Source organism: Elgaria multicarinata, chromosome 9 (genome assembly GCF_023053635.1).
Source record: "Elgaria multicarinata webbii isolate HBS135686 ecotype San Diego chromosome 9, rElgMul1.1.pri, whole genome shotgun sequence".
Taxonomy (NCBI): domain Eukaryota; kingdom Metazoa; phylum Chordata; class Lepidosauria; order Squamata; family Anguidae; genus Elgaria; species Elgaria multicarinata.
Genome location: NC_086179.1, coordinates 80,639,641 through 80,666,844, shown reverse-complemented (window position 1 = coordinate 80,666,844; position 27,204 = coordinate 80,639,641). Strand labels below are relative to the sequence as shown.

The 27,204-nt window shown below is 41.7% G+C and overlaps 1 protein-coding gene across 3 annotated transcripts in view; it reads right to left on the bottom strand.

The window, feature by feature from the left end:
• The window catches only part of ORC5 (origin recognition complex subunit 5), an 89,408-nt gene extending 69,340 nt beyond the window's left edge, over positions 1-20,068 (bottom strand). Inside the window, exons 1-5 of one of the 3 annotated variants that reach the window (XM_063134183.1) lie at positions 19,984-20,068; positions 17,451-17,623; positions 12,988-13,080; positions 12,304-12,501; positions 2,562-2,636 (exon numbers count right to left, since the gene is read on the bottom strand). In XM_063134183.1, the coding sequence (XP_062990253.1) occupies positions 2,562-2,636; positions 12,304-12,501; positions 12,988-13,080; positions 17,451-17,561 (477 nt within the window). In that variant the 5' untranslated portion in view covers positions 17,562-17,623; positions 19,984-20,068. Of the gene's footprint in view, positions 1-2,561; positions 2,637-12,303; positions 12,502-12,987; positions 13,081-17,450; positions 17,637-18,509; positions 18,726-19,945 lie in introns of those variants that run through there. The other 2 variants (XM_063134186.1, XM_063134185.1) reach the window with 2 other exon arrangements.
• Between the last annotated feature and the right edge of the window lie 7,136 nt (positions 20,069-27,204).

The window sequence follows — 27,204 nt, the reverse complement described above, 5'->3', positions numbered from 1 at the left end:
ACAGGCTAATACAAAATACCCCCTTGCTCTCAGGGAACTCTACAGAGATATGGCAAGAGTTAGAGTAAAGCAATGATAGGTATATCTTTCATACGCTTACCTTGCCTACCAGTATCTGAAGACACTTGCCCCAATCCAGCAGCAGAATACCATGAAAGCAGGAAGGATATTCCCCATTGTTGGAAGAAAACAACTTATGCTTTCAAATCTTACTTTTCACAGCACGCAATGGGATCTACTTGTGTTCATGATTCCCTAGATCCTGGTCAATTAGCTTTTTCAGGCTCTTTTGCCTATTTTTATTGTTCATAGTCACCCAAAAATGGCTGCTGCAGCGACATCCTTCCCCAAGGCAGCATCAAGAGATTTGCAATAAGCTGATTTCTAATCATTCTCCCCATAGGAGGCTTGGGCATCTTGTTTATTTTCACAACACCCCTTGGCCTCTACATACTGCCAAGTTATTAGAATCATGCAATATGCTTCTCTAATCCACTTGAATTGCTGAAAAAGCTATCATCAATTCAGAGCAAAACACATTTCTCCCTGCAGTCGAAGTTTCACATTTGTTACACCCCGTTTCATCAGATTACAGCAAAGGAAACACATGAAAGTGACAAAGCAAATGACAAAGCCACTCTCAATTCCAGTTTGCTGCCGAGATTAATGCACATCTACAAAAACTGAACAGCACACTTTCCCAAGTAGCTGCATACACTGGGGAGTGGTAAGAACAGTGGTCCCAAACTAGCATCCCTGCCCAAGAAAACACAAGCAAGGCCAGCCTTATGAAGCAATGGAAAGCATCTGCCAGAGGCAATATATTCCAAGGTGGAAAGAGACAGTGATCAGTTCCTTGCCTCCAACATACATCTCTGTCTGTCCTCTTAAAAAATGAACTCCAATTCTTAACAAGGATGGGGGGAGGGAGGGTTTGTCATTATGACTTGTCACTTCCAAGTACAAACATGTCCAGGGTTGCACCAAGGTAAAAGGGGCTTTCAAGCAGATTCCCTCTTATCAATGGTTAATACTCATGGACAAATACCCCCCCAGGCATTTAATGGCATATGATGGGGCTCTTATGTCAGCTGTCTTCAACAGGTCTAGTATAGAAATTGTTTTTCGTTATTTATTTTTTAACGTTCAACCATATTTATACCATGATTTATTATAATGTTGTAACGTTTCATTATGTTTTAATGTTGTAATTTGTGTGTGTATGTGCGTGAATTGCTGAGAGCTACTGAGAGAACTTCAGTTACTGGGTGGTACAGAAATGAAATAAAATAACTAATAATAATAATACACTGTCTTCACTGACTGTTACTCCACTTGCTCCATTTAAATCATTTCCTTTGCTCTAAATAACAAAACAGAAACTAAATTTATTGTACTTCTGGACTCTTGCCTGACTACCAACATTCACACAACTCTGCTCTTCCTCACCCATTTATATTGGTTCCTGCTTCCTCTTAACACACCATGTGGATTTGCATTCTGAATAAACTTTATCCACTTCATCCAACCCCAAGATCAAATGCCATCAAAAACCATCTTGACACCTCCCAGAGAATAGTGGCGCTGTTATTCTGTACTAACCCCAGCTGTGGAAACAGTGGGTCATATCCAACGTTAGCCCTACTTAGAGTAGGCCCTCTGAAATGAATGGGACTTAAGCTAGACTAATAATGGATACCTGTTAAGATTCTTTTCATATCTTAATGAACTAATGGAACCAGGTTCCCTCAATCTTGGGGCATGCAAACTTCCCTCATCCAAGACATTCCTTCAGTGTTACTGCACATGCTTTGCATGCAGAAGAACCCGGGTTCAAACCCTTGCGTCTCCAGCTGAGCCTGGGAAAACCCTGGAGAGCTGTTGCAAGTCAGTGTTGACAATACTAGGCATGATGAATTAATGATCTGATTCAGTATAAGGCAATTCCCATACTATTGCAATACAAACTGTGGTCAGCGTCAACATGATCTTATCCAAAATGAAAAGAACATTACAGAGAAAGTAGAGATCAGTTCCACAAGAAACCTCAGAAAAAATCCTGAGATATCTACTTGGAGAGTGGGGAGAAGACCGTTAGAAAAAAATGGCATCCATCTTGACAGCAGTATCTAAGGTAGAAGATGCAGCTATGGAACAACCAGAACAGCTTCAAATGAATGGTTCTTTCCCCTCTCCCCCTTTCAGCCTGTTGATGTGCCACAAATCAACTTGCACTGGAAGATGGAACAGTTTGTGGCCTAGACATTTTTGTAAACTTGTTCACAAAGCTGGGCTAGATAAGCAGCTATTACAAATTCACTACTAAAGGCAAACACAAGCAGAAATGACCAGACCAAACTTGCTGACACTAATGTCGCTTTATCAATTTGAAGTCCGCCAAAAAACAACTTTTTAAAAAGTCGGAGTAGGGTTTCCTGGACCTTCCATTTTGCACTACAGAAATTGGCTCATTAAACCAATTCAGTACAGATCCGAGATTTATTTCATAAGCACTACTATAATGAAGAAACTGGATAGCGTAACTTGGCCAATTTACTTACCAGCTCTTGTAGTCTAAGGAAACCTGGCAGGATGTTTGCTTCGATTTCCCTTAGCTGCTCTGCATTATCCAAAACCTTTAAACAGAAGAGAATTTCATTACACAACAGAAATTCATAAGCAATTTAAAATGGTCTCTATTTCCACACTTGGAACATATTTCATCAACACCAGGACATCGCAATTCATTATTAAGTCAAACAGAGCTACTCTGAGGTAGATTGACTTCATTTTGTTTTCTGTAATAAGGCATAATTGGTTTAAAAGTACAACTAACTCAGTTAATTCAGAGCCAGTAACTAAAATATTAGTATTTTCTACAAGTTTTATAATACACATTGCTACAAAATCAATCATTCTTTGGCAAGTTTGAGGAAGAGTTCTGTTTAAGTATTGGGCAAAAGGCAGGATACAAATAAATATAATAATAATAATAGTGATGACAAAAGCTTACATGCCACTTAATTCATACATTAAAAGGTAATCACAACCCCTATTATTTTGAACTAGAATTAAACAGGAAATTCTACCAGTTTATTGCTTAGGCTGCAATCCTATGATTCCTGGGAGGGTATCCCAGGGACCATTGGATTAGTCAGGTTCCCCGATGACCTCAAGATTCTCATTAGAACTCTGACAATGGAATGGGAGCAAAGGAGGTATGCTGGGGGCAGGCCAGGTGATGTTCCAGGAGACATGTTCCTGGCCCCCAGACATGCGCCTGACCTAGATATTGATCTATGTGAATCTTGCAGCTGGGAGGGAATGTGCTTTATATATATTTAGGGTGACCATATGAAAAGGAGGACAGGGCTCGTGTATCTTTAACAGTTGTATTGAAAAGGGAATTTCAGCAGGTGTCATTTGTATATATGGAGAACCTCGTGAAATTTCCTCTTCATCACAACAGTTAAAGCTGCAGGTGCCCTGCCCGCTTTTAAATCTGTTCACTCTAGTATAGCTCCTGCAGCTTTAACTGTTGTGATGAAGAGGGAATTTCACCAGGTTCCCCATATATACAAACGACACCTGCTGAAATTCCCTTTTCTATGCAACTGTTAAAGATACAGGAGCCCCATCCTCCTTTTCATATGGTCGCCCTATATATAATGCCCCTGGTGAGGGAAGGGGTAGTAGAATTTCCAGTCCTCCTCTCTTCCCTCCCCACCACCAATTTTCCACCCTGTTGGGCTTTTCGTTGGAGGTTTCAATGTCAGGCCCCTCCAATGTTTTAATCTTCTATTTTACTTTCTAAACCTTCTGTGTGCATGTGTATTCTGAATATGTTTCACCAAAGGTCTCTATTATGCAATAAATAGCATTATAGTGAAGCTAATGTGTGTTTTTTAAAGGGGGGATTCTACTTTATAGAATCTTTATAGAATCTATATAGACACTTCTATTATAAAATGGGATCCCTCTTCAAAGTAAAAAAAATGTGATAGTTCCAACTGAACACAGAATATTAACAAAGATTTATATAGCACTTTACATATATCATCTCAGTAATCCTTTCAACAATTCTGCACTGTAAGTCAGTATTTTTATCCCCCTAAAATAGAGCGAGGATTGTGGGGAGAAGAGAGAAGGAATATTACTGAACAGCTTAGCTAAGGCCACAAGGACCGGTTCAATGAAAAAGATAGAACTGAAGCACGGATTCCGTGATTTGTGGCTGATTATCATTATGCTAGCTCTTATATGTTAAGGTAACTTAACTGGTGAATTACAATTCTAAACACACAAGAGAAGAAACATGAAGGACACATTGTTCTCAACGTAGGCATAAACACAAAGTTTTATTGGCACCATCTTTCACTGGGGGGAATGAATCATTTTGAGCCTCATGATTAATCATGATTGTTCAGTACCTGTGCTTGGATTAAGAGAAACATTTAGAAGCCACAGTAAAAGACGATCCATTTATCTTAATTTTCCCTGAATTAATTGAGGCTGAAATATTTTACGTTATTTACCAATGAAACGAAATAGAATAAATTAGTTTTGCCAGCTTGTGCTACCAGAACGCAAGTTCTTCCATCAATCTCCATTTAAACCGCCCCATAATAAATCCATAAGACACAGGTTAATTCACATAAATTGATTTCTCCCACAATCTTGTCTGTTTTCATGCAGAGCAGAATGAAACGCTCTAATTTAACACTTAATTCTTCAGATTTAGCAACAATTTACCCAATAGAATTGATCGTTCTGCGGCATTTAATGCCCTGCCCTGGACTTTATTAGCTATTTTCAAGTATCTTCAAACATTACAGTAAGTAGCATTATTAATGTAAACTGCAAACATTGTCTCTAAAACCAATTAAGTCAACTGTTTCCCCCTCTGTAACAGAGCAGTAATGTTCTAGAAACCCACAACACATGTTTAATATTTTGATGCTTCAACTGGAATTCTGTTGCATTTTCATTTTTCCTATTAAATCAATCAATCAATAAGATGGATAATAAATAAGATCATTCATTTCATCTTAAATAAATAAGAGTTTGGGCATACCCGGTAGGCTGTTTTGACATGTTCTCTTTGAACAACAAGCTTCCATGGCATATCATGAACTGTCTCTGAAACAATCCTGAGTTTTAACAATGATTTGCCATAGAATCACAGAATTGTAGAGTTGGAAGGGACCTATAAGGCCATGAAGTCCAACCCCCTGCTCAATGCAGGAATCCACCTTAAAGCATACCTGACAGATGGTTGTCCATGGGAAATAGGGGACTGTTGCTTGAGACAGATACTCAAAGGCATCCTTGGCAAGCATGGAACTAGTTGCATGGTTCTTGCATTCTACCAGCATGTATATGAACATGGACTCTGAAGCAGATCTGAGTGTATAGGCAGGACCATATGGGTGATGGCAGTCACAAACCATTTAGAGTTTCAAAGGTTAAAACCAACATTTTGAATTGGGCCCAGAAATGTCCTATTAGCCAAAGCAATTGGTGCAAAATGGGTGTTAAATATCCGGATTTTCTGGCTCCCATTACATCCAGACAGTCTCACCAACAGAAGTTTCCAAACAGTCTTCAAAGGCAGCCCCATGTAAAGCACATGCCCAAAGAGCATGTAGAGTTAAGATGGAATGACCTGAGGCACCCAACAAGCTAAAGGCCATTGGCTGGAACAGGCCATGGTCAAATGCTGCTGAGAGGTCCAGCAGAACCAAGTGGGTTCTACTCCCACCATCCAGTCCCCTGCATATATCATCCAGGACAGCAGCACAAGCAATTTCAATCTTGAAAGCCAAACCTAAATTGAAATGATTTAAATAATCAGTTTCCTCAAAAACCACCTGGAGTTGAGAGGCTACCACTCTCTCCAACACGTCTAAAAAGGGAATGTTAGAGACTGGATGGAAGTTATCCAAAGTAACGGAGTCTAAACTTGAAATCTTTAGCAAGGTTTGCACTATGGCCTTTTTAAGGGAGGCTATGACATCCTCCCTCCAGGAGGCATTCACTATGTCTGGAAGTCCAAGTCCAAACCCCTGGACCTTTTTTTAAAAAAAAACATGATAAGCAAGGACCAAGATAACAGCTAATGAGTGGCCTGGTACAGACAACACGCTAAACCATGCTGCTTAACCACAAAATGGTTAAGAGAATGCATGTGTTCCCTTAACCATTTTGTGGTTAAGCGGCATGGTTTAGCGTGTTGTCTGAACCAGGTCATAGTGTCATAAACTTCCAAGTACCTTGTCCACATCCTCAGGTTGCACAAACTGAAATGTATCCTTTACAACATGACCAGATGGCTACCTCCATCTTCAACTGTGTCATAACCATGACATCCTATGCTGTGCAAATATGACTGATTTTACCTACAAAGTGCAAGGCACAGTGTGCTTTTGAGGGCTACACCACCTGATCCACCAAACTCCTGTGAAGACCTTCAGCCAAGACTAGTGCAAACAGTTATGCCTTACAATGTTTCTAAAGATGTATAGGCTTGAGACCTTGGCAAATCTGTACTGGGAAGAAGTTACCTACCTGTGGGGCATTCTCCAGGAATGCCCCTTTCATAACAATTTTTTAGCGAAAAATCTTTCCTAGAACCAGTTTAGATCTACTGAACCTGGGGTTTAGACATCAGGACAGGACTGTAGGTTCAGTCCTTATCCCTGCTCTGATTAAAAGCACTTTCTCAAATGAGTTTAGGAGTAAATCCAGCTCGACTTCAACATGGTTTGACAATAATCACGTGTCACTGAGGAAGAGGGTCAGAGAGAACTTGCATAGGAGGGGAAAAGCACACTCCTTCTCCCAAAACCAGAGACCAACTCTAGGTCAGAGCCTTAGGAACATAGGAAGCCAACTTTACCCAGTCAGACTACTTTCCCATCCAGCCTCCTATCATCTACTCTGGAGACAGTTCCCCAAGGTCTCAAGCAGAGCGCCTAGCTGATCATTTTAACTTGAGATACCTGGGACTGAACCTGTAACTTTTTGATAGCAACACATGTGTCCTACTACTGAGCTACACAGCTCAATCATATATGGGCTGGGTAGAAATCAGTGGGACCTATGCTCATGGAAGCATGCATAGGATTACCGTTACAAAATATTATGACAAACCCATGATGTACATCTCAAAGTCTGCACTTAATGCATCATTGTAGTCACTCATCTTTGAGATTTGAATGTCTTTCAACATGTAGTTAAATTACTTTGTTGGACCCTACGATGAGCAAGGTGTTTGTAGGTTATTGAAGGGTGCACCCAAAGGAAGAAAAGAGGAAAATTACAAGTCACTCAAAATTACCATCACATTTTCAGTGTGATATTACTTTTTCAGTTTTACTTGGAGGTTCAGAATGAGATCTTTCTCTTGAAAGGAATTCAATCTATTCCCCCTGCGAATCCATTAACTGATGTTCTCACATTAACTATTTGCCATATGAAGTATTACAATGATCTTTCAGCTATGTTCCCTTCCTCCTCCATCTACTCTTCATGGCCTATGAAGAATTATGTTGCCCAATTAATTTTTCATTGCTCTAGTTATCCCTACACACTACATTATTTATTCAAGCACGCTTATAGCTTTCAGAGCAAAAACCCAGTTTTAAAACTTGCCCCTGGATTGTAAGATGCATAAAATTTAACAGCTTTTTTATTCAAAGGAGCTAATTCCCTTCCCCAAAATGCAAGCTTTATGCTAGCCTACCTAAACCTTCCTATTTGCATTACTCATTCTTAGCTGCTGCATTTAATTGCTCTGTTCTACAATCCCTTCCAATAACAGTTATAATAGGCAACCTAGCTATTAGGTACTTACAGATTATGCTTGCTCCCCCAACTGGGCAATATATATATACATCAATACGCCATTATCCTGGTTCACCTTTATATGGTCAGAAACTTATTAAATCAGTGATTTTTAAAATATCCTCTGGGGAACGCTGGGATTCCTTGAAAGTTTATCTGAGATTGCTCATTCCAAAAATCAGTAATGGTGGACAAGTGTCATGTGCATGCCCGTTCCCTCTGGCATTCACATGTGCTGGCAAACGGACACGAGACACATCAGTGAGACTTCTTTTTATTGAGGAAATCCCACAGTAAAAAGCTTAATGGTTACACACTCCAAAAACACTTAAAGCTGAAGGATAGTCAGAAAGCTTTAGGCTCCGTTCCTGATATAAGCCTTCAGGCAATCACACGGGGAGGGGTGTGTCTTCAAAGATTTAGCAAACCATCCCAAGGGAGCTTCTCCAAACACAGCCACATGTTGGTAACTCAAGGGACATGGCCCATATCCACAAGATCACGGGAAGGGTAACACCTGAGGCACAGGAGTCCCATGCTTTCTGCTTAGCACCGGCAACTGCCTGCCACCTGAGTCTGGCAGAGAAAGATCACGCACAGTCAAACCCAGCCTGCCGAACGCTGAGCTGGCCACACAAACAATCCACAGCAAATGCAAGTTCAAGTCTATGAAAAGCTTCACACTACTTTTCATGGCACAGTCCTTAGAAATCCAAAGTCCAAATAGAAGAGAGTCCACGTGCTGAGTGCTTTCAAAGTCCCAAATAGAAATGGATCCAAACAGGAGGGATTTCAGGCCTTGCGTTGAAAGATGAACCTAGCAAAAGCTCTTCAGCTTTTGCTCCAGCTTATAAACATTTGTTCAATGCCACTTGACAGACAGGGTTTCTGACCTGTAAACTATGCCTAGGGCGACACTGTTCAGCCCACCAAGATGAGACTACCATCTGAGTGACTCCTTCAACAAGTGGGCCCCCACCTTTGTAAAAGACTGTATCAGTTTCCAGAGAACTAGCAGCTTCAAGGCCAAGATAGGCAATGAGCAAGCTACTCTCATGGAGACCCACTTGCAGACATTCCACAACTATTCCTAATAAACCTACCTATGATCAACAAGGCCTCCGGCCTTGTTGAAGAATTGTACCTGACAACAAGCTTCCCTGAAAGACTGCTTGCTCACAATCATGGATCTTTCACTGCAACATACAGCTGCAGGAAAGTTCTGGGTGTGTTTGAGGCTGCATTTCTAGTTCACACAGGGCAATGGAAAGGTTTGACAGGTCTCAACGAATGAGTGTGTGCCCTAGAGCAGGGGTAGGATACCTTTTTGAGAGATTGTCTTATGTACCACCAGAAAATTGCTGCCATGGGTAAGTATGGCTACTCACAAAGGACAAGCAACCTGCCCAAAAGACTAGCACAAGGTGGAAGTGGGGCCTGAGCTTCAATGCACAAAGCAACTCCTTTAAGCCCAGTTTTCAGTGCCAGCAGTAATCTATTTTATAGAAGCCAATTTTTCTCTCCACCCCACCTTTCCACCAGCAAACACATCCACCACCACCCTTATAATCATCATCATCCCTATAGAGAGCTTCGGCTACTGGGCGGTATAAAAATGCAATAAATAAATGAATAAATAAATAATAATAATAATAATAATAATATATTCTCTTTCACTTTGGCTCATCACTCATAAATTCTCTTTCTCACACACACACAAATCCCCCCCAACACCTTGGTGGGTACGAGGCTGATTACCCCTGCCCCAGAGCATGACTTCTGCAATATGTAAGAAAGGTTGGGTTGTGCCCTACTTTTCAAAGCCTAACACATCCTTTTTAATTTCAATTTAATTCAACAAGAGGGAAAGAGTGCTTCTTTGCCACTGAAACCAATGGGATTTTAAAATGATAAACTTTGGCTGGAACATATCCCTACAGGCAATAAAATGAACTCCTGCCCAAACCCTAAGCTCATCTTCATAGGTTCTCATCTGGGTGCCCCTGCCAAATGAAGTGAGGTGGGTAGCTACCAAGGAGAGGGCCTTTTCAGTGGCGGCACTCCAATTGTGGAGTGCCTTCCCCAGAAAGGCTCACCTGGCAGCTACATTGTGGTCTTTTCATGTGCCAGGTGAAGACTTATTTATTCAACCAGGCTTTTTAATCCTTCACTTTTTGTTGTTTTAAAATCTGTTATTGCATTTTTAGATCTTTACACTACTGCTGGTTTTTCCTTTGGTTTTATACTGAAGTTTTAAAGGTTTAAAAATGTTATATTTGGTTTGATCATGTTGCTGTATTTTATGGTTTTACCTGTTGTGAAGCACCCAGAGAGTTTCAGCTACTGGGAGATACAGAAATGTAATAAATCAAATAAATAACAGCAACACATCCATTTTTGTTTTTGGTTTTCCTAATTGGCCCACCAATATCACTGAATGAGCCTGAGCTTGTGGAACAGAGGCATATAAAAATGAATTATTTAAATAATGCCTTTGAGGAGCTATTATTATTTATTTATTTATTTATTTATTCATAAAGCACCATCAATGTACATGGTGCTGTACAGAGTAAAACAGTAAATAGCAAGACCCTGCTGCATAGGCTTACATTCTAATAAAATCATAATAAAACAATAAGGAGGGGAAGAAAATGCAAACAGGCACAGGGTAGGGTAAACAGGCACTGGGTAGGGTAAAACTAACAGTATAAAGTCAGAACAAAATCAAGTTTTAAAAGCTTTAGGAAAAAGAAAAGTTTTTAGCTGAGCTTTAAAAGCTGCGGTTGAGCTTGTAGTTCTCAAATGTTCTGGAAGAGCGTTCCAGGCATAAGGGGCAGCGGAAGAAAATGGAAGAAGCCGAGCAGGGGAAGTAGAGACCCTTGGGCAGGTGAGAAACATGGCATCAGAGGAGCGAAGAGCATGAGCGGGGCAATAGTGTGAGATGAGAGAGGAGACATAGGAAGGAGCTAGACAGTGAAAAGCTTTGTAGGTCAACAGGAGAAGTTTATATTGGATTCTGAAGTGAATTGGAAGCCAATGAAGAGATTTCAGCAGTGGAGTAACATGGTCAGAGCGGCGAGCCAAGAAGATGATCTTAGCAGCAGAGTGGTGAACAGAAACCAACGGACTGATGTGAGAAGAAGGAAGGCCAGTGAGAAGAAGGTTGCAGTAGTCCAACCGAGAAATAACCAATGCATGAACAAGAGCCTTGGCAGAAGAGACAGACAAAAATGATCGAATCCTGGCAATATTATACAGGAAAAAAACGACAGGATTTAGCTACTGCCTCAATATGAGGAATAAAGGAGAGCGAGGAATCAAATATAAAGCCAAGACTACGAGCTTCCTTGACTGGAGTAAGCGTAACATCATTGACAGTAAGAGAGAATGAGAGATGAGGAGAAGGTTTAGGAGGAAAAACAAGCAATTCAGTCTTTGCCATATTAAGTTTCAAACGACGATGAAGCAACCAAGCTGAGATATCTGAAAGACATGCCGAGATACGATTGTGAACATCAGGAGAAAGATCCAGAGATGAAAGATATAATTGTGTATCATCGGCATACAGATGATATTGGAGGCCATGAGATTGAATAAGATTACCCAAGGGCAACATATATAAAGAAAACAACAACGGACCAAGCACCGAGCCTTGCGGAACCCCTACTGAAAGGGGAAAAGAAGAAGACGAGCTGCCATTAGCCAACACGCTGCCTCAATTCTATACATCTGGGGCTACCTGAGCGGGCTGAAACAGTCAGCTGTTGGCACCTGATATACTTCTCAGCATGCTGATTGTCTGAAAAGGTACAGCCAAACATTCATTATTATTATTATTATTATTATTTATTTATATAGCACCATCAATGTACATGGTGCTGTACAGATAACACAGTACATAGCAAGACCCTGCCGCATAGGCTTCAGAGTAGGTGGGTCCCTAGCCATGATCTGGCATACATCACATTCATGCTCTTTTAGGTGAATCGTTCATCCACAAGATAGCCACATTCATTGCAGTCTTCTCACCTCACAAGGTGCTCCTCAGTGCTGTATAAGATGGCTGAACCAGGGAGGGAGGGTTTTCAGAAAGCAAAACACAAGACTGAGGGGAAGTAATTTGACATTAGGGCTTAGTTCTTCATTAATCTGTGACATCAGCATGTTATTTTTCCTCAGCAGTTTTGCATGGTTAATTTCACTACACCCTCAGAAGCTGACAGCTTGCGTTCACTGAACCAGAGCAAACCCTAATTTTCAATGTATTTCCCGACATATAATCACTCCTCACTATATGAAGATACATTAATATAAAATATTCATTTTATGAAACCAACATGATTAAGATTACCTCATGGAGGTTTTATAGTACAAAAAGTAATACAAGGACTAACTCTTCGCTCCAGCAGATACCAGTCACATTAACTAAAAGTAACAGAAGTGGACTCATATACTTACAACATATACAGTTTGATTCTGTAAATCAGGTGTCATAGTTGTCTGCTTAAACAAACGTATGAAGTCATTGAACGTGTCACAGGATACACAAGGAGGATCTTCTTCCTTAGTAGAAAGGCACTGCAACTGTCTCAAAATTTCTTCTAGCAACAGTCTTGAAGTAAAACACTCAATACAATTCACAAACACATGAGGTAGCTATAAAGAAAGAGAATTCAGCCTTGCTTTTATTTATGCCATTACAAGAATTTGCATAGAAAGGATATTATTCATGCACATTTCTTATAATAAAACTGTCTCAACAATCCAGATCAATTTACAAAGCAACAAGTCTGCAAGCCCATTTGCAAAGCTGTTAGGCCCAAAGGTCTCAGGAAACTCTTTTACTGATTACAACTAGTTGGCAGAAGTTAACAGGTATCTAACTGAGATCAGAAGTTAAATGTATCTATTCCAGTACTGAATTTGATCCTTTGGATCCTTTTTCAGAACAGCTAAGGCCTGACAAAATGTTTTGAGGACAATCTTATCACATTGGTCCCCATCCTGACTGTTAACCATTCTTGAGGAAACAGCAAAGACAAACTAAACTAATTGCTTTGAAGGTTGTTTCTCCCCAACAAACACATCTAAAAAAACTTAAATGTTTTCTGTTATATAGTTCAAATCCATTGTTCTTTTTACCTCTAACGTTTTCAGAAGAGTTTGCATCACGTAAGTCTTCCCACTGGATGTGTGTCCATAGATGAAAAGGGATGGAAAGCTAAAATGCTGATGCTAGACAAAAAAATTATATATATGTTAGTGTTTATGTTTTTTGTAATAAGTGCATCTTGGCCTTTCCTCAGTCAAACGATTTACAGAACTTTGACTCATCAAGTTTTCTGCTAGATGAAAAGCGAAAGAATGAAGGGACTCGCTAAAAATGCAGCAACTGAGATCCCCCAGGGCAGCTTATCCATTTGATTTTATAATCCACCAAATACTAGGGAGTAGGGTTCAAAAGCACAAATGGCCTGAAGCCAGCATTGAAACTCCCAAGACATTACAAGTAGGGGATTGGACATGACTGGACAGTTTGAGTAGCAAACTCTTAAGACTTCATGACAGAAAGCCTTTAAAATGGTGTGCATCAATAGTTTCCAAGCACATCATCATGACAGCTTCTAATTGTATGCTGTTTTGAAAGCCAACCTTGGCTGAAAAGCAAAGTATAAATATAACAAAATAAGCTTGTTGGGCTCTAGCAACAATACAAACTGAGTTATAACTTCATAGGTGGTGTAGGACTTTTTTCTGCATAAATATGCATGGGATTGTCCCCCAATCTGATATTGTGTACAATGGCCTAACAACCACAGCTTTCAAAGTAACTTATTTCTAAGCAACTGACCTACAGACCCCTTAACAAAAGTTCTACTTCAGTAAGGTTATTCTTGCACCATCTGGATGGCTTCAAAAAGGGGTTGGATAAATTCCTGGAGGCAAAGGCTATCAATGGCTAGTAGCCCTGATGGCTGTGTGCTATCTCCAGTATTCGAGGCAATAAGCCTGTGCGCACCAGTTGCTGGGAGGGTGCTGTTGCACCATGTCCTGCTTGTTCATCCCTGGCCGACGGCTGGTTGGCCACTGTGTGAACAGAGGGCTGGACTAGATGGACCCTGGGTCTGATCCAGCATCAGGGCACTTCTGATGTTCTTATTCTCTGAGAAGTGTTTAACCATTTTAAGACAAATACATGTATATCTGCTAATTTCAACAAATCCAAGGAGCCACTTTAGCTTTTGAGGCAAGACTAGCATTCTCAACAAGGAAACAAACCATCCCCTCAAATCAAGCAAAACCAAAGTGGAAAATAAACCAATTTATTCTGAAGATATCATACTACCTGTGAACATGCTCTGAAATAACCTTCCAGACATATGTATATTGTAGGCACTGATACTTTTAAACAAAATTGATAAAAGCAAAACAGGCCAAGTGTTTCCAAACAGAATACCATCTGAGCAACAATGACATCCACTTCTAACTTCAAGATAAATGCCCAACTCGACCAACAAGTCTCCTAATGTTTCCTGAAGGCACAGTTTAGTTTATAGATTTATTCCCCAGCCATTAAAAAAAAAAGCTTATCCTGGAATTTATTGCCAGGATCAAAATCATCCCTATTGCTAAAAAAAATTAAGCTTGCATTTAAAAACAATCTGTACTCCTAGCACTCATGTTGAATACATCAATACTGTAGGCTTCAGAAGTCTATCTGGCAAAATTAAATGCAGCAGAAGTCTGCTGACATCAATTTCCGTACTGTGAACTAAACGACATGTTATTCTCCTAAAGGGTTTGCATGGATATTATGTTTAATTACACAAGCTTGCAGATAAAGGTAACTCCTCCAACTATGCCACAGATCATATTAATCAATGTAGCAGAACATCTGTTACTTCAGACAGGTGAGGAGAACTGCACAGTAATTCCCTCACAGTTTTTGCCTAATGCAATGGTACTGCAGTAATTACTATAGGCTACGGAATATTTTTATGCTAAAAAGACCATTCTGTATAGAGACTTGCCAAGGTTCTCCAGGTTGTTTGGGTACTAATTTGAAAAATGATGTTCCTATACTCTGTTTTCTCTTCAGAACATATAAATCTTTCACCCTTTTACTAAAGAAAAATAATATTCCTTCAATTAGCTTTGAAGTATATTTCTTTTTCGATTTTCACTTTGATATCATTTGCAACACACAAGCCATGCTACTTGGTAGCACTGCAAAGCTACAGGGCTGGCTGGGGCGAGGGGGACATACAATTTCCTCCAGGCCGGCACAAAGTAAGGGCCCCTTGCCTCAGCTCCTGTGCCTACCATTGGCCCCTGCCCTGGCACTGCCACATTCCTCACCAGAATCCTGGATATTTTGTTTAAAGTTTTCATAAAAAGGGGAAATGGTATGTTAGAGGGTAAGATGACACTGAATCTCAACATGTAATTGCGACACAATGGGACCTCTCCCCAGTCATGATGAAATAAACATTTTATATAGATGTGCATGAAACAGGATATATGCTCATTTGAAGCTTACGAAGGGAGGGGCCTGCTTATTAGCTGAACCTGCAGCCCAGCTAAACCTATCAGGGTAAGGTAAAATCTTTATGTCAGGCCAGCTAATGATTGGACAAGGCCAAGCATCCCCAAATACAGAGTTGCTTGTAAGGAGAGAGGAAACAGGGAAGGCTTTATTTTTTATTTATTTTATTTATTAGATTTTTATACTGCCCAATAGCCAAAGCTCTCTGGGCGGTTCACAAAAATTAAAACCATAATAAAACAACCAACAGTCTAAAAACACAAATACAAAATACAGTATAAAAAGCACAACCAGGATAAGACAGGAGGGATTCTGTGGCAGAGCAGGCAGCCTGATCTGTGAGACTGAGTCCCAGGAAGCAGAAAGAAGTTTCACCAGAAGCGGTTTGGAATTTGGAGGAGATACTCAGGAGAAACACTACCCAATTCATATTCCCATGTAAGAAAAACTGAAGCACATATATAATTCTGCTTGATCCCAAGGCAGGTGTGGGCAAGAATTCTCACATGCAGTCCATGCATGCAATAATTCTTGCATGCAGACCCCAGCTTTGCACACATATGCATGGGTCCTTGTAGGGGGGAGCAGCAGGGCCCCCAAGATCACACCTGCATCAGGCCCCATAATCCCTCTGAGTGGCCCTGCAAAAAGCACTTCTCCCACACAGCACAATTTATCCTAGGGCCGCACAGAGAAAGGGACTCAGCCGAGGCTTGCAGGAGCAGGTTGATTCGGGCTGCTTCTTCCCACATCACTCACATCCTAATTGGAGCACAAGTGGTGCAGGAAGAGACTTGGCCAGGGCTTGCACAATTGAGTTCTTGCAAGCCCTAGCCAAGTAGTGCAGGGGAATACCTAGCTTATCTGCAATCTGAGGATGAGTGGCACAAAGGGGAATCCCTTTGTTATCCCTGATCAGAGATTCCTCTGAACAGGCAGTGCTTAGGGAAGGCAGGGGCCACAGAGGATGCTCCACTATGGGCAGGATTGGGCCCTAGTGTAGCTGGAATACACCTGCAGGCTGGAGGTTGCCCTCCTCTGTCTTAGGGAAAGTGCCACATAATTACTATGTATTAATATTGTTTACTCTTCCATCTACGTATTACTATAAGTAAATGTCTATAGAAGAGATACGTTTGACCGAAAGATTTAATATAATCTGCCACTGATCAGAGTTTTGTATATCAACCATTACAAAAAAATAACAGGATTAACTAGTCTTAGTTTTCTTTATTCCTTTTGGTAATCAGGGGAGAAAAGCAACAATACAAAATGATACTTTTAAAACTTTATTTCCTTGAGAGCTTATTGCAGAGGTGGACAACTTGTGGCCCTCCAGATGTTGTTAAGACTGAAATTATCATCAGTCCTAGCAACCACAGCTAATTGTGAGGGACGATGGGAGTTGCAATCCAACATGTGGGGGGGCACAGATTGCCTAGCCTGGCTTAGAGAGAGGTGCATGGAGTTAACTTATTGGCTATGTTTGGATGTCACGCACAAAAAAACAGAATTGTGAATGTGATGGTGTGTGGTACTTGATCTCTCCCACATTTTCCTTCTGCTAGCAGGAGTGATCAGACAGCATATACCAGCAAGTTCATAATATTTTGGTAATTAAATGTGGCCATTGCATCCTCATATCAATCCTGTAACATCCGTTAGGCTAAGAGCAGGAACTTGCTAATGGAGTAGGCAACCTTGTGCCCTCTAGATGTTTTAGATTTTAACTCCCATAAACTTTATTAACCATGTTGGCTGGGGCTGATGTGAGCTGTACTCCAAAATATCTGGAGGACATCAGGTTGCCTACCCCTTTGCTAAATGCTATCTAGAGAGCTACATGCAAAGTAGAGATTTGAACCCAGGTCCCCCTGTGCCAACACCTAATCCACTTAACAACTGCCAGCTGTGAGCAGCCAAAAGACAGCGAGAAAACACCCTTCCTTTCCAATAAGTAGCACACTGCCTTATAAAGAGACTTCAGTTTGAAAACAAAGTTAAGCCTCTTAAAATACCATCAGAAAAAAAAAGAAGAAATCAGACAAATAAGTGATACCTCTCCAAAGAGTGACAATAAGGTGGACACTTGAGATTCGCGACATGGCACCATGGCTTCCAACTGAAGCAACGCTGATTCTGGGTACTCCGGATGTTTGAAAACAGGCATTTTAACTTCTGCTTCTGTGACTAAGTGCTTTCACCTAGCAGCTTCCAGGATGCAAGGAAGATCTGGAAAATGAAGCTGCAGTTATTTGAAGACTTTGGCTGATATACCAACCACACCCTTATCTGGACAGAGATAGCCTAGCTAGTTATTCATGTTCTGATAACCTCTCGTCTGAATTACTGAAATGTGTTATATGTGGGGCTGCCTTTGAAAATGATCCGGAAACTTCAGCAGGTCCAAAACAGGGTAGTGAGATTGTTAATGGGGACTTGCCAATGAGATCATATTATGCCAGTACTTTTCCAGTTGCACCGGCTGCCAGTCCATGTCCAGGCCCAATTCAAAGTGCTGGTTTTCACATTCGAAGCCCTAAATGGTTTGGGGCCAGGTTATCTGAAGGATCATCTCCTCCAATATGTACCTGCCTAGACCCTAAGATCATCTTCAGGAGTCTTCACTTCCTTCTCCAGGTGCCTCTACCAAAGGAAGTGAGGCTAGTGGCTACCAGGAAGAGGGCCTTTTCTGCTGTGGCATGTTGTCTGTGGAACGAAGTCCATAGAGAGGTTCAACTAGTGCCTATGTTGTACTCCTTTCAGCACCAGCTAAAGACCTTTTTATTTCCCACTATTTTAGTACTGTAGTCTTTTAACTCTGCTGTTTTAAATCGGCATTTTAAATCTCTGCATTGCTGCTAAGCTTTCTTCTGGTTGCACTTTTATATTATAGTGTTAAGCTTTTATATTTTATATTGTTTTATACTGTACTTTTGAGGTTTTAATGTTTGTGAACCACTCAGAGAGCTTCAGATATGGGGCGTTAGAGAAATGTAATAATTAAATAAGACTTCCTGTGAGAACATACCAAGTAAGAAGTGACAGATTATCACTCATGTTATAGCATATTGTTTATATTAAAAATAGTAAGTAAATATTATAGGTAAGGGCTCACCTGAAGCCCAAGACTATAGTGGGCTGGGCCTTACACGAATATAAGATTAGCATCAGGCCCTCAAGAGCTTGCAACCAGATTTTCAAATCAGAAAAATTATGCCAATGCCAGAGATGTAAAGAAACAAGTAAGCTGTATAACATGTCTTTCTATGATACATGAAATATCATAATATTAACAAAAGTAACATGAAGGGCTGAAGGTAGAACTTTAAAGTTGCAGTCTTATCATCCCTACATTCAATTTCAATATCATCAAATTCAGTGGGTTGGAAATGGGTCAGATCCAAGCTAAGTCATTCGAACATATGTGCTATGGAAATCAACGTGTTACCTTTATGTAAATATATTATCTTTGTATTTATAACAAGTATCTTGTAAATATTTGTTTTCTGACAGTCTGGCAACCATATACAAAAACAAAATCTGATCTAATATCAACATGACAAACCAGAAATGACTTAAGTTGAGCCCGATTGATTTCAATGGAATGTAAGTTTAACAAAGCTGGGCTGCTTCCAGATGGACAGCTCCTAGTACTACAAATCAAAAAGCATTGTGCTGTATTAGGAAAACAAAGGATTACAAATGAAAGACCTGTTGTCTGGACCCCCATAAAAGAGACAATTTCACTTCATTTGGTAGCACCCTTAGTCTGGATCCAACCAGCTGGGGCAAGTGATCATAGGACAGAAGACATGGAGAACAAGAGATAATTCAGATTTGTAAGAGGGGTTGGGGTTGGAATATAAATCCAGTGTTTTTTCATCTCTAGTCCGACTTGGGGCATCCTGCCTCTTTTTCTACAAACAGGACCCAAACAAATAGGGCTTTAAGAGTGCTATTTTTGTTATTTGAGTAGGGGGGAGTATTAAAACTTGCAGCACCGGGCTATGGCATGGTGGGAGTTGTAGGACTTTTTTTTTTTTTGTCTGACCATCCATAGGATTGCATTCTAATTCTGTGCCTAGCAGCTATCCTTTCTCTTCTTTGTTTTTTTTCATTTGTACTTTATAATGGATGCAGGGGCCCGATCCGGATCCTTTTAAGCCCCCCCCCCCAAACGCTAGGTTCCCTATCCAGGCCGGGAGCCCTGCACCCCCTCTAGAGTAAACAAAATGAGAACAAGATTAGCTAGTTACTAGGATTTAAAATCACTTGTGCTTGGGAACTCAGTTATTGCACAACCGGGTGCAGAATGGGGCAATCAGCAAATACTCCACACCTTCCCTCCGTGCACGAAACCCAAATATCCCGCTGGGGCCTTTTGCCCCCATTACCCTCTCCCGCCCACAGTAGGGTTTTCGAGGGGTGTTGCGAGGATGTGGGAGGCTTGAAGGAAGGATGAAAAGCACGAAGCGGGAGTTCAACGGCTCTCGGCCCCAGGCCAGTGACTACAGCCAAAGTAAGCCAGCGACCAGCAGACACCGACCTCACCTCGCTTCGGGAAAACCGTCCCCCGAGTAAACGCCTACCTACTGCCGGACACGCGGGCTCGCAGCGGAGGACAGAAAGCGTAAGCGGGGCTTTGGAGACGGACAAATTCGCCAGAACACCCACGTGATAGCTGGCGTCGGAAGACAAGCGCCGGCTGATTCGGTACTGGTCTTGTCACTCCGTCAGCATCAGCCAACGAGGTGCGAGCGGAGGCGGGGGAAAGTGCCTCCTCAGTTTCCACAGAAAACCGTTCTCCGCGCCACGAGGTTCCCTCTCAGTTGGGTGCCTAAACATGCCTATGCAGGTTTAGGCAGAAGGCAGTCCTACAACTCCCAGCACTCTCTTGCCATCCCCGGCTGGGGAATGCTGGGAGTTGTAGGACTCCCAGCATTCTAACAGGCATAGGCTTGCGCCTTTGACTTCTCTCGCCTAGTTAGTGCCTCACGGCCGCAGCTAGGTATTTATGGGCGTCGGAGCCTGAGGCCACGTCGTCCCAGACCCCGCTCTAGAAGAATGCGGAGGCGGGTGGAACTCCGACCTGCTTAGCATTAGGCCTTTACAGAGTTGAGTGCCCGCGCTTCTCAGCTGCTGACACAGCCCACCACTATTAATGTGAAATCTCTTGTCGTTTTAAGGTCTATTAATTTCCAGCTGGGTTAAACTAGGGTGACCATATGAAAAGGAGGACAGGGCTCCTGTATCTTTAACAGTTGCATAGAAAAGGGAATCTCAGCAGGTGTCCTTTGTATATAAGAACCTGGTGAAATTTCCTCTTCATCACCACAGTTCAAAGGTGCAGGAGCTGTACTAGAGTGACCAGCTATAAAAGAGGGAAGGGCACCTGCAGCTTTAACAGGTGTGATGCAGGGGAAATTTCACCAGGTTCTCCATATATACAAATGACACCTGCTGAAATTCCCTTTTCAATACAACTGTTAAAGATACAGGAGCCCTGTCCTCCTTTTCATATGGTCACCCTAGTTAAACGGAAATGAACAGAAACATTCTCTCTCAGGAGCTGTACTACTGGTTATTTATTTTATTATTGCATTTATATCCCTCCTTTTTTCCTCCAAGGAACCCAAGGCAGCGTACATAATCCTCCTCCTTTCCATTTCATCCTCACAACAACCCTGTGAGGTGGGTTGGGCAGAGAGTGTGTGACTGACCCAAAGACACCCAGTGGGCTTCCATGGCCGAGTAGAGACTAGAACCCGGATCTCCCGACTCCCAGTCCAACACTTTAGCCACTACACCACACTGGCTCTCACAAAAATCCCAATCCAGTGCTTATGCGCTCAGTTCAATGCCACTTACTCCTGAGTCAGTTTGTTTAGGTTTGCCCCTGAATCTTGAAACGAGTCCCTGTAAGAGAGTGATGAGTGTGTGGTCCTTCAGATGTTGTTGGACTGCAATTCCCATGGACGCTAGCCTGCAAACCCAATGATGGGGGTTGATGGGAGTTGCAGTCCAACATCTGGAGCACCACATGTTCCCTATCCCTGCTGTGAGAGAAAATAACAACAAACTCTACTATATCAATGTCATAGGTATTCTCTCAGGGCATTTGCAACACTTCTCTGCTAAGCAGCAACATGAATCAGAATAACCAGGGGGAATTCCTATGAAGTATTCCCTAAGCATAATTTATATAGGCCAATGCATAATAAGGTTGCTTTTCAAAGGGGCGTTCAGCTATTTGCATACGAAATACAAACCTTCAAACATAACCTTTGTACAAAGTAATTAAGAATTTCTAAACCAACGTTTGGCTTCACCTTATTGAGGTTTCAAACACCATAGCTTGGTGGCAGAACACCAACTTGGTGTCCAGAAGTTCCCGGGTTCAATCCAGCTTCTGCGCATAGGATTGGGCTCCTGCCTGAACTCCCATTGGAGAGCCACGGCCAATCAGTGTAGACAATACTAAGCTATATGGAACAATGGTGTGACTCGTTATAAGACCATTTCATAATTATATACAGTCTGTTGCTGTGCAGAGTATAAATTAATGGTGTGGAGATACTGGTCCCACAGGGATCAAAATCTCATTATTATTATTATTAGAGTTATACGTGCTTATGCATATATTGCATGCATTTATGCTTTAAGTGAATTGTCACAGGCCGTACATTTTTTATTCTCTCTTTTTTGCCATTTAAATAGGGTGACCATATGAAAAGGAGGACAGGGCTCCTGTATCTTTAACAGTTGTATTGAAAAGGGAATTTCAGCAGGTGTCATTTGTATATATGGGGAATCTGGGGAAATTTCTTCTTGATCACCACAGTTAAAGCTGCAGGTGCCCTGCCCTCTTTTAAATCTGGTCACTCTAGTATAACTCCTGCAGCTTTAACTGTTGTGATGAAGAGGGAATTTCACCAGGTTCTCCATATATACAATTGACACCTGCTGAAATTCCCTTTTCTATGCAACCATTAAAGATACAGGAGCCCTGTCCTCTTCATATGGTCACCCTAATTTAAATCTAGTATTTATAGTTTCCTCTTACTCTATACAATCTATATATACCTGCCAACTGAGAATGCCATTTCTAAAGTGGACTCTAAGCCATAAATCTTATGCCAGAATAAAGTTATTAGTCTTTAACTGTACACTCTTATGCACGTCTGCTTAGAAGTAAGCCCCACTGAGTTCAGTGTGACTTACTCCCAGGTAAGTGTATATAAGCCCAATGAACTTAATGCAGCTTTCTTCTGAGTAGACATGCATAGAATTGCACTATTAAAAAAAAGTTGGTTTTGCTGCCACAGACTAAAATGACCACTCCTCTGAAAGTAGAAGTAAATGCTAGTGTAAGTGACAATAGCCCTGTGGGGATACCTTCCTGATCCAAAGGTGGGCAACTTGTGGCCCTCCAAGTGTTTTGGCCTGCAACTCCCATCAGCCATGGCCAGCATCACAAATAGTGAGTTGTAGGCCAAAACATCTGGAGGCCCACAAATTTCTCATCCATCATCACTCAGTCAAAAGCCCTGCCCTCTTTTTTTTCCCCTGTCTGGTTCAAGCGCTGTTATAATTTATGAGCAAAATCCAGCAGGCTACCACCACGCACATTCTTCAAAATTTTAATAAAATATTGTAAAACGAAAAGGAAACGGAACAGATTTCACCATGCTGTGAAGCATAGTTACACAGTTAGAATAATGGACACCACAAGGAGAGCTGATATATTCCTATCTTTACTAGGTCCTGCCTATGATATATCATGCAGGACATTATATAAGTTCATCAGGCTTGGTAGATGTGAGGTAGGAGTTAATAATTGTTTAAATCCCAACTCCTCCTCTCCCACATCTCATCCGCATGATATTCGATGCCTTATCCTTCATTTTTGCTATTTTGCAAGGTCTTAAGCAGTGTTTCCCTGCACAGTGAATTTGACTGCTTTGCAAAATTTCTGACTGTGACTGGGTTCGGACTACACAATAGTCAATGGCTGCTTAAATAGTCAACCGTTGCTTAAATAGTCCACCGTATCTTATTGTTTTGTCTGGTGAGCCTTTTCCACACCACGGTTGGTTATTTCCCCCCAAATAACTAATGCAAATAATCAATGGTGTGCAGAGTTGACTGTCTGCACAGCCATTGATTATTGGGTGATGTGGCGGGCTCTGTTGACTATTTCACATGCCTACGGAGTCATGAGGCAAGAGCAGCAGAAACCCCTGCTGCTCTTGCCCAGTGGGGCTCTATTAGCATGCGTCAGCTGTCCCAGGAAGTGCATGGGGATCTGCTGATCATAGCAGCCCCTGGGTGGGGTGCCGTGATCAGCGCCTCCCCATGTGCTTCCAGGGAAGTGCACGTCATGTCCCTGGGTGGGGTGCCGAGAATGAGGAGGGCAGGGCACAAAGATCTCTCCTGCAGCTGTCAAGATGCTTGCGCCCCACCCTCCCCGTTCTCCCCAAAGTGGTGCAGGGGGCTCAAGGATATCTCCTGCGGTTGTCAAGATGCTTGTGTCCCCTGTCCCCAATCTCCCCAAAGTGATGGAGAACAAGGACAGGGGCACAAGGTTCTCTCCTGTGGCTTGAAAGTTCTCCACCACTTTGTGGAGACTGGAGTTGGGGGACATAAGCATCTCTCCTGCAGCTTGAAAGCCGCAGGAGAGATCCTTGCACCCCACCCTCCCTGTTCTCAGCACCCTACCTAGGGATGGGATGTAAGGCACTGCCAATTGCAGCACCCCACTCAGGGATGGCACATCCCATGAGAATCCCCCCTTGTACCCAGTCCTGACAGTAGGGGTGGGGGATGCAACACAAAGGGAGATTCTTATGGGAACCAGTGCTGCTATTCAGTGGGGAGGGCAAAGAGGGGGTGGGCAGTAGCCAATCATGTGTTAATAGTCAACTCCATGGATGTTAGGGGGTACTGCCAACATGACATGATAATAGTCATCCGTAGAGTTGAATATTAACACATGGTTGACTATTGTGTCATCTATATGACACAACAAAATAATTTGTTTTTGATGTATTTTTCTTATTCGAGGGAACATGCTGTGATAAAGACTGAGATCTCTTAAATAACATCTTTCTGAATATATATCCATATCACTCACACTTAAAACTGTTGCAGCAATTTTGTTGTTCACTCACAGGCTATGTTCCATGTAAATATCAGTCGTATTGCTGTAAGTTTCTACTAAGGCATGAAGGACAGTTTAAATGGATGTACTTCATCTTGAGGCAGGAAAAACAAACAAAACATCTGAACTGCAGAAAGAGACACTCTTTGTCATAGCAGAACACAAAGGCTCAATACGGACTTGACTTCCCAATCTATAAAACTTTTTAAAAACAGCTATATTTTACCCTGTGCTGATAAATTGCTTTCTGAGACTAATAGAAAAAATTCAGCTGCTACTCAGCTTGATCCCTTCCTTCAACCTATTTTCTATGAACATGCAGCTGTCTCAGTCTTATGCCTATATGTCAGCAAAAATAAACCTGGTGTATTAACAAAGGAAAAAGAGAAACTTCGATGGGAGGAGTGATTTCCCACCACCACCCCTACTCCTATCCTTGCAAAGTACGGTCTAATGATTTATAAATGATAAGAATTAGAAAATCCTCAAGCAACTTGGCTGACATCATTGACGTATATCAGGTGGGCAACTTGTTGGACTGTCAGAATTAGCCAGCATAACCAATGGTGTGGGATGATGGGAGTCGATCCAGCAACATCTGGAAGGCCAAATGTTGTTCACCCTGAATGTATATCATACATAGCAGTGATAACTTCTAGTTTGCTAAGAAAATAGTATATGGCAGAGACCATCTCACACCTTCCAACTTACCATAAATGAAAAAAGGAAAACATATCTAACATCCGTGTTCCCATACCAAGGATCACTGCCCCAAAGCCGCCTGCCAGAGAGCGCAAATTGCCAAAACTTCCCCTCCATCAGCTGTACACTGTATTCTTTTACTTTAAAATTGCTTGTCGTCCTCTGTCAGTTTAAAAGCCAAGAAGGTGTTTGTTCTTTGGGTTAAAGATATACTTAAGTATAATTGTCCTACATATCACTAGTTCTAGGGTGGCCCTGTGTACTACTTTACAGAGGACAGTCCTCTTTTCTAGTATAGCTTTTGAGAGCTGCAAATGACTTCACAGTTTTGCAGTCAGGCCTGACCTTCTTTCCCACCTTTTTCTCTCAAATGTTTTATCTGTCTTTTGAACACCAAGCCCAGATTCCATCAAAGTATTACTCACTCACACCACAGCTTGCTTTCATTGCCTTTTTATCTTGTCTAGGCTGCCCTTGAGGATTCTGATGATTGCAAAGACCATTTTCCTTCTTTCCCACTTTCAACTTCAGATTCTACCAGTTTTAAGACCGCACATCCTAAAATTTGTGGCAACATTTGATCTTCAAGAATCTAGATTTATTGTTAGGCTGAATTTAGACATTTCTTTTAGGCCGTAGTATTGCTACTGAAAACTCTGATGATTCATCATGTAATTAGTGGCTAGTGTTGACCCTAGTTCTAATGAGGCCCTCATTACTATCTAGTCACCCAGAAGCAATTGTGTGATCCTATCCAGTTATACATTCTTTGGCATATTAGAAGATTGGGCTGTTAAAATAGCATTTAGTCCCCTGTGGCTCATTCTGTGTTTGTCTCTAAAAGACTGCAAGACTGTATGGAGGAACCATTCCCAGTATGAAGAGCAAGAAGCAAGAAATTTATTCAGTGGTATACACACGCACATACCAGTCATTACCATAGATGTTATCAAAGCAAAAGAATTGCATTTAAAACTGGTGAGGGGTTTAATCAATTATTTGATTAATTGAAATTAAACCTGACTATTGCGGTCATTGTCTTGGAAACATGGTTGCAAGTGTAGCTGTCTGATTATTGTCAATGTGTCTATCATAATAGTTTTGCTTGAAACTGTTTGGAAGTGAATCAGGGATTTGACAAAAGAACTTTGACGTTCCTTTAATGGCTGTGGATGTTTTCTCCTGCATGAGCAACTCACTTGTGCAGGTGGGATCAGAGATTAGTGCTCTGCAGATGGGTGTGGGTGGGTGTGGCAGCCAAACTACACATTGGCTGAGTTCGGACGACACGCTAATCAACGGTTGCTGCCCATTCTGTTCCTATTACCCAACCACCCCCGTTGATTAGCGTGTCGTCCGAACTCAGCCATTGTGTATTGTCATGTGTGTTTTTCCTTCTTCTTTACTGTAAGTAACAACCACTGGTGGGGTGGGGAGGAGTCAGGATCAGGACCACAGCATGCAGGCTCTCAATGAAAATCATGCCCCCTGCTGCCATGGATTCAATTAAAATCAATGCCCCGAAGTTGGTGTTTGCCACAGGAGGGTAGTTCCCCTTAGCCTTGAATCTGACCCCGAAAAACAGCAGTTTTGAACTGGTAGATGCAGACTGGGGGAAGGGCAGGAAGAGATTCTAGTTGTATTTGTAGTTGGAGAAAACTGGAGTTGCAGCCCAGCAGTCTTGGGGTCATTCTGCTGCAGTAGAGCCTATTCATTTCTACTGCACTCTGGCAGTATATTTGTACATGAACCAAATACTACAAAGACATCTTAAGGTTATGATCCCAAGCACACACTAGGGTAGCTTTCCCCCACCCTGACGCCCTCCAAATGTTTTGGACAACAACTCCCAGCATTCTTGACCATAGGTCATGAAGGCTGGAGCTGATGGGAATTGAAGTCCAAAACATCTGGAAGATACCACATTGAGGAAGGCTGCTCTAAGGAG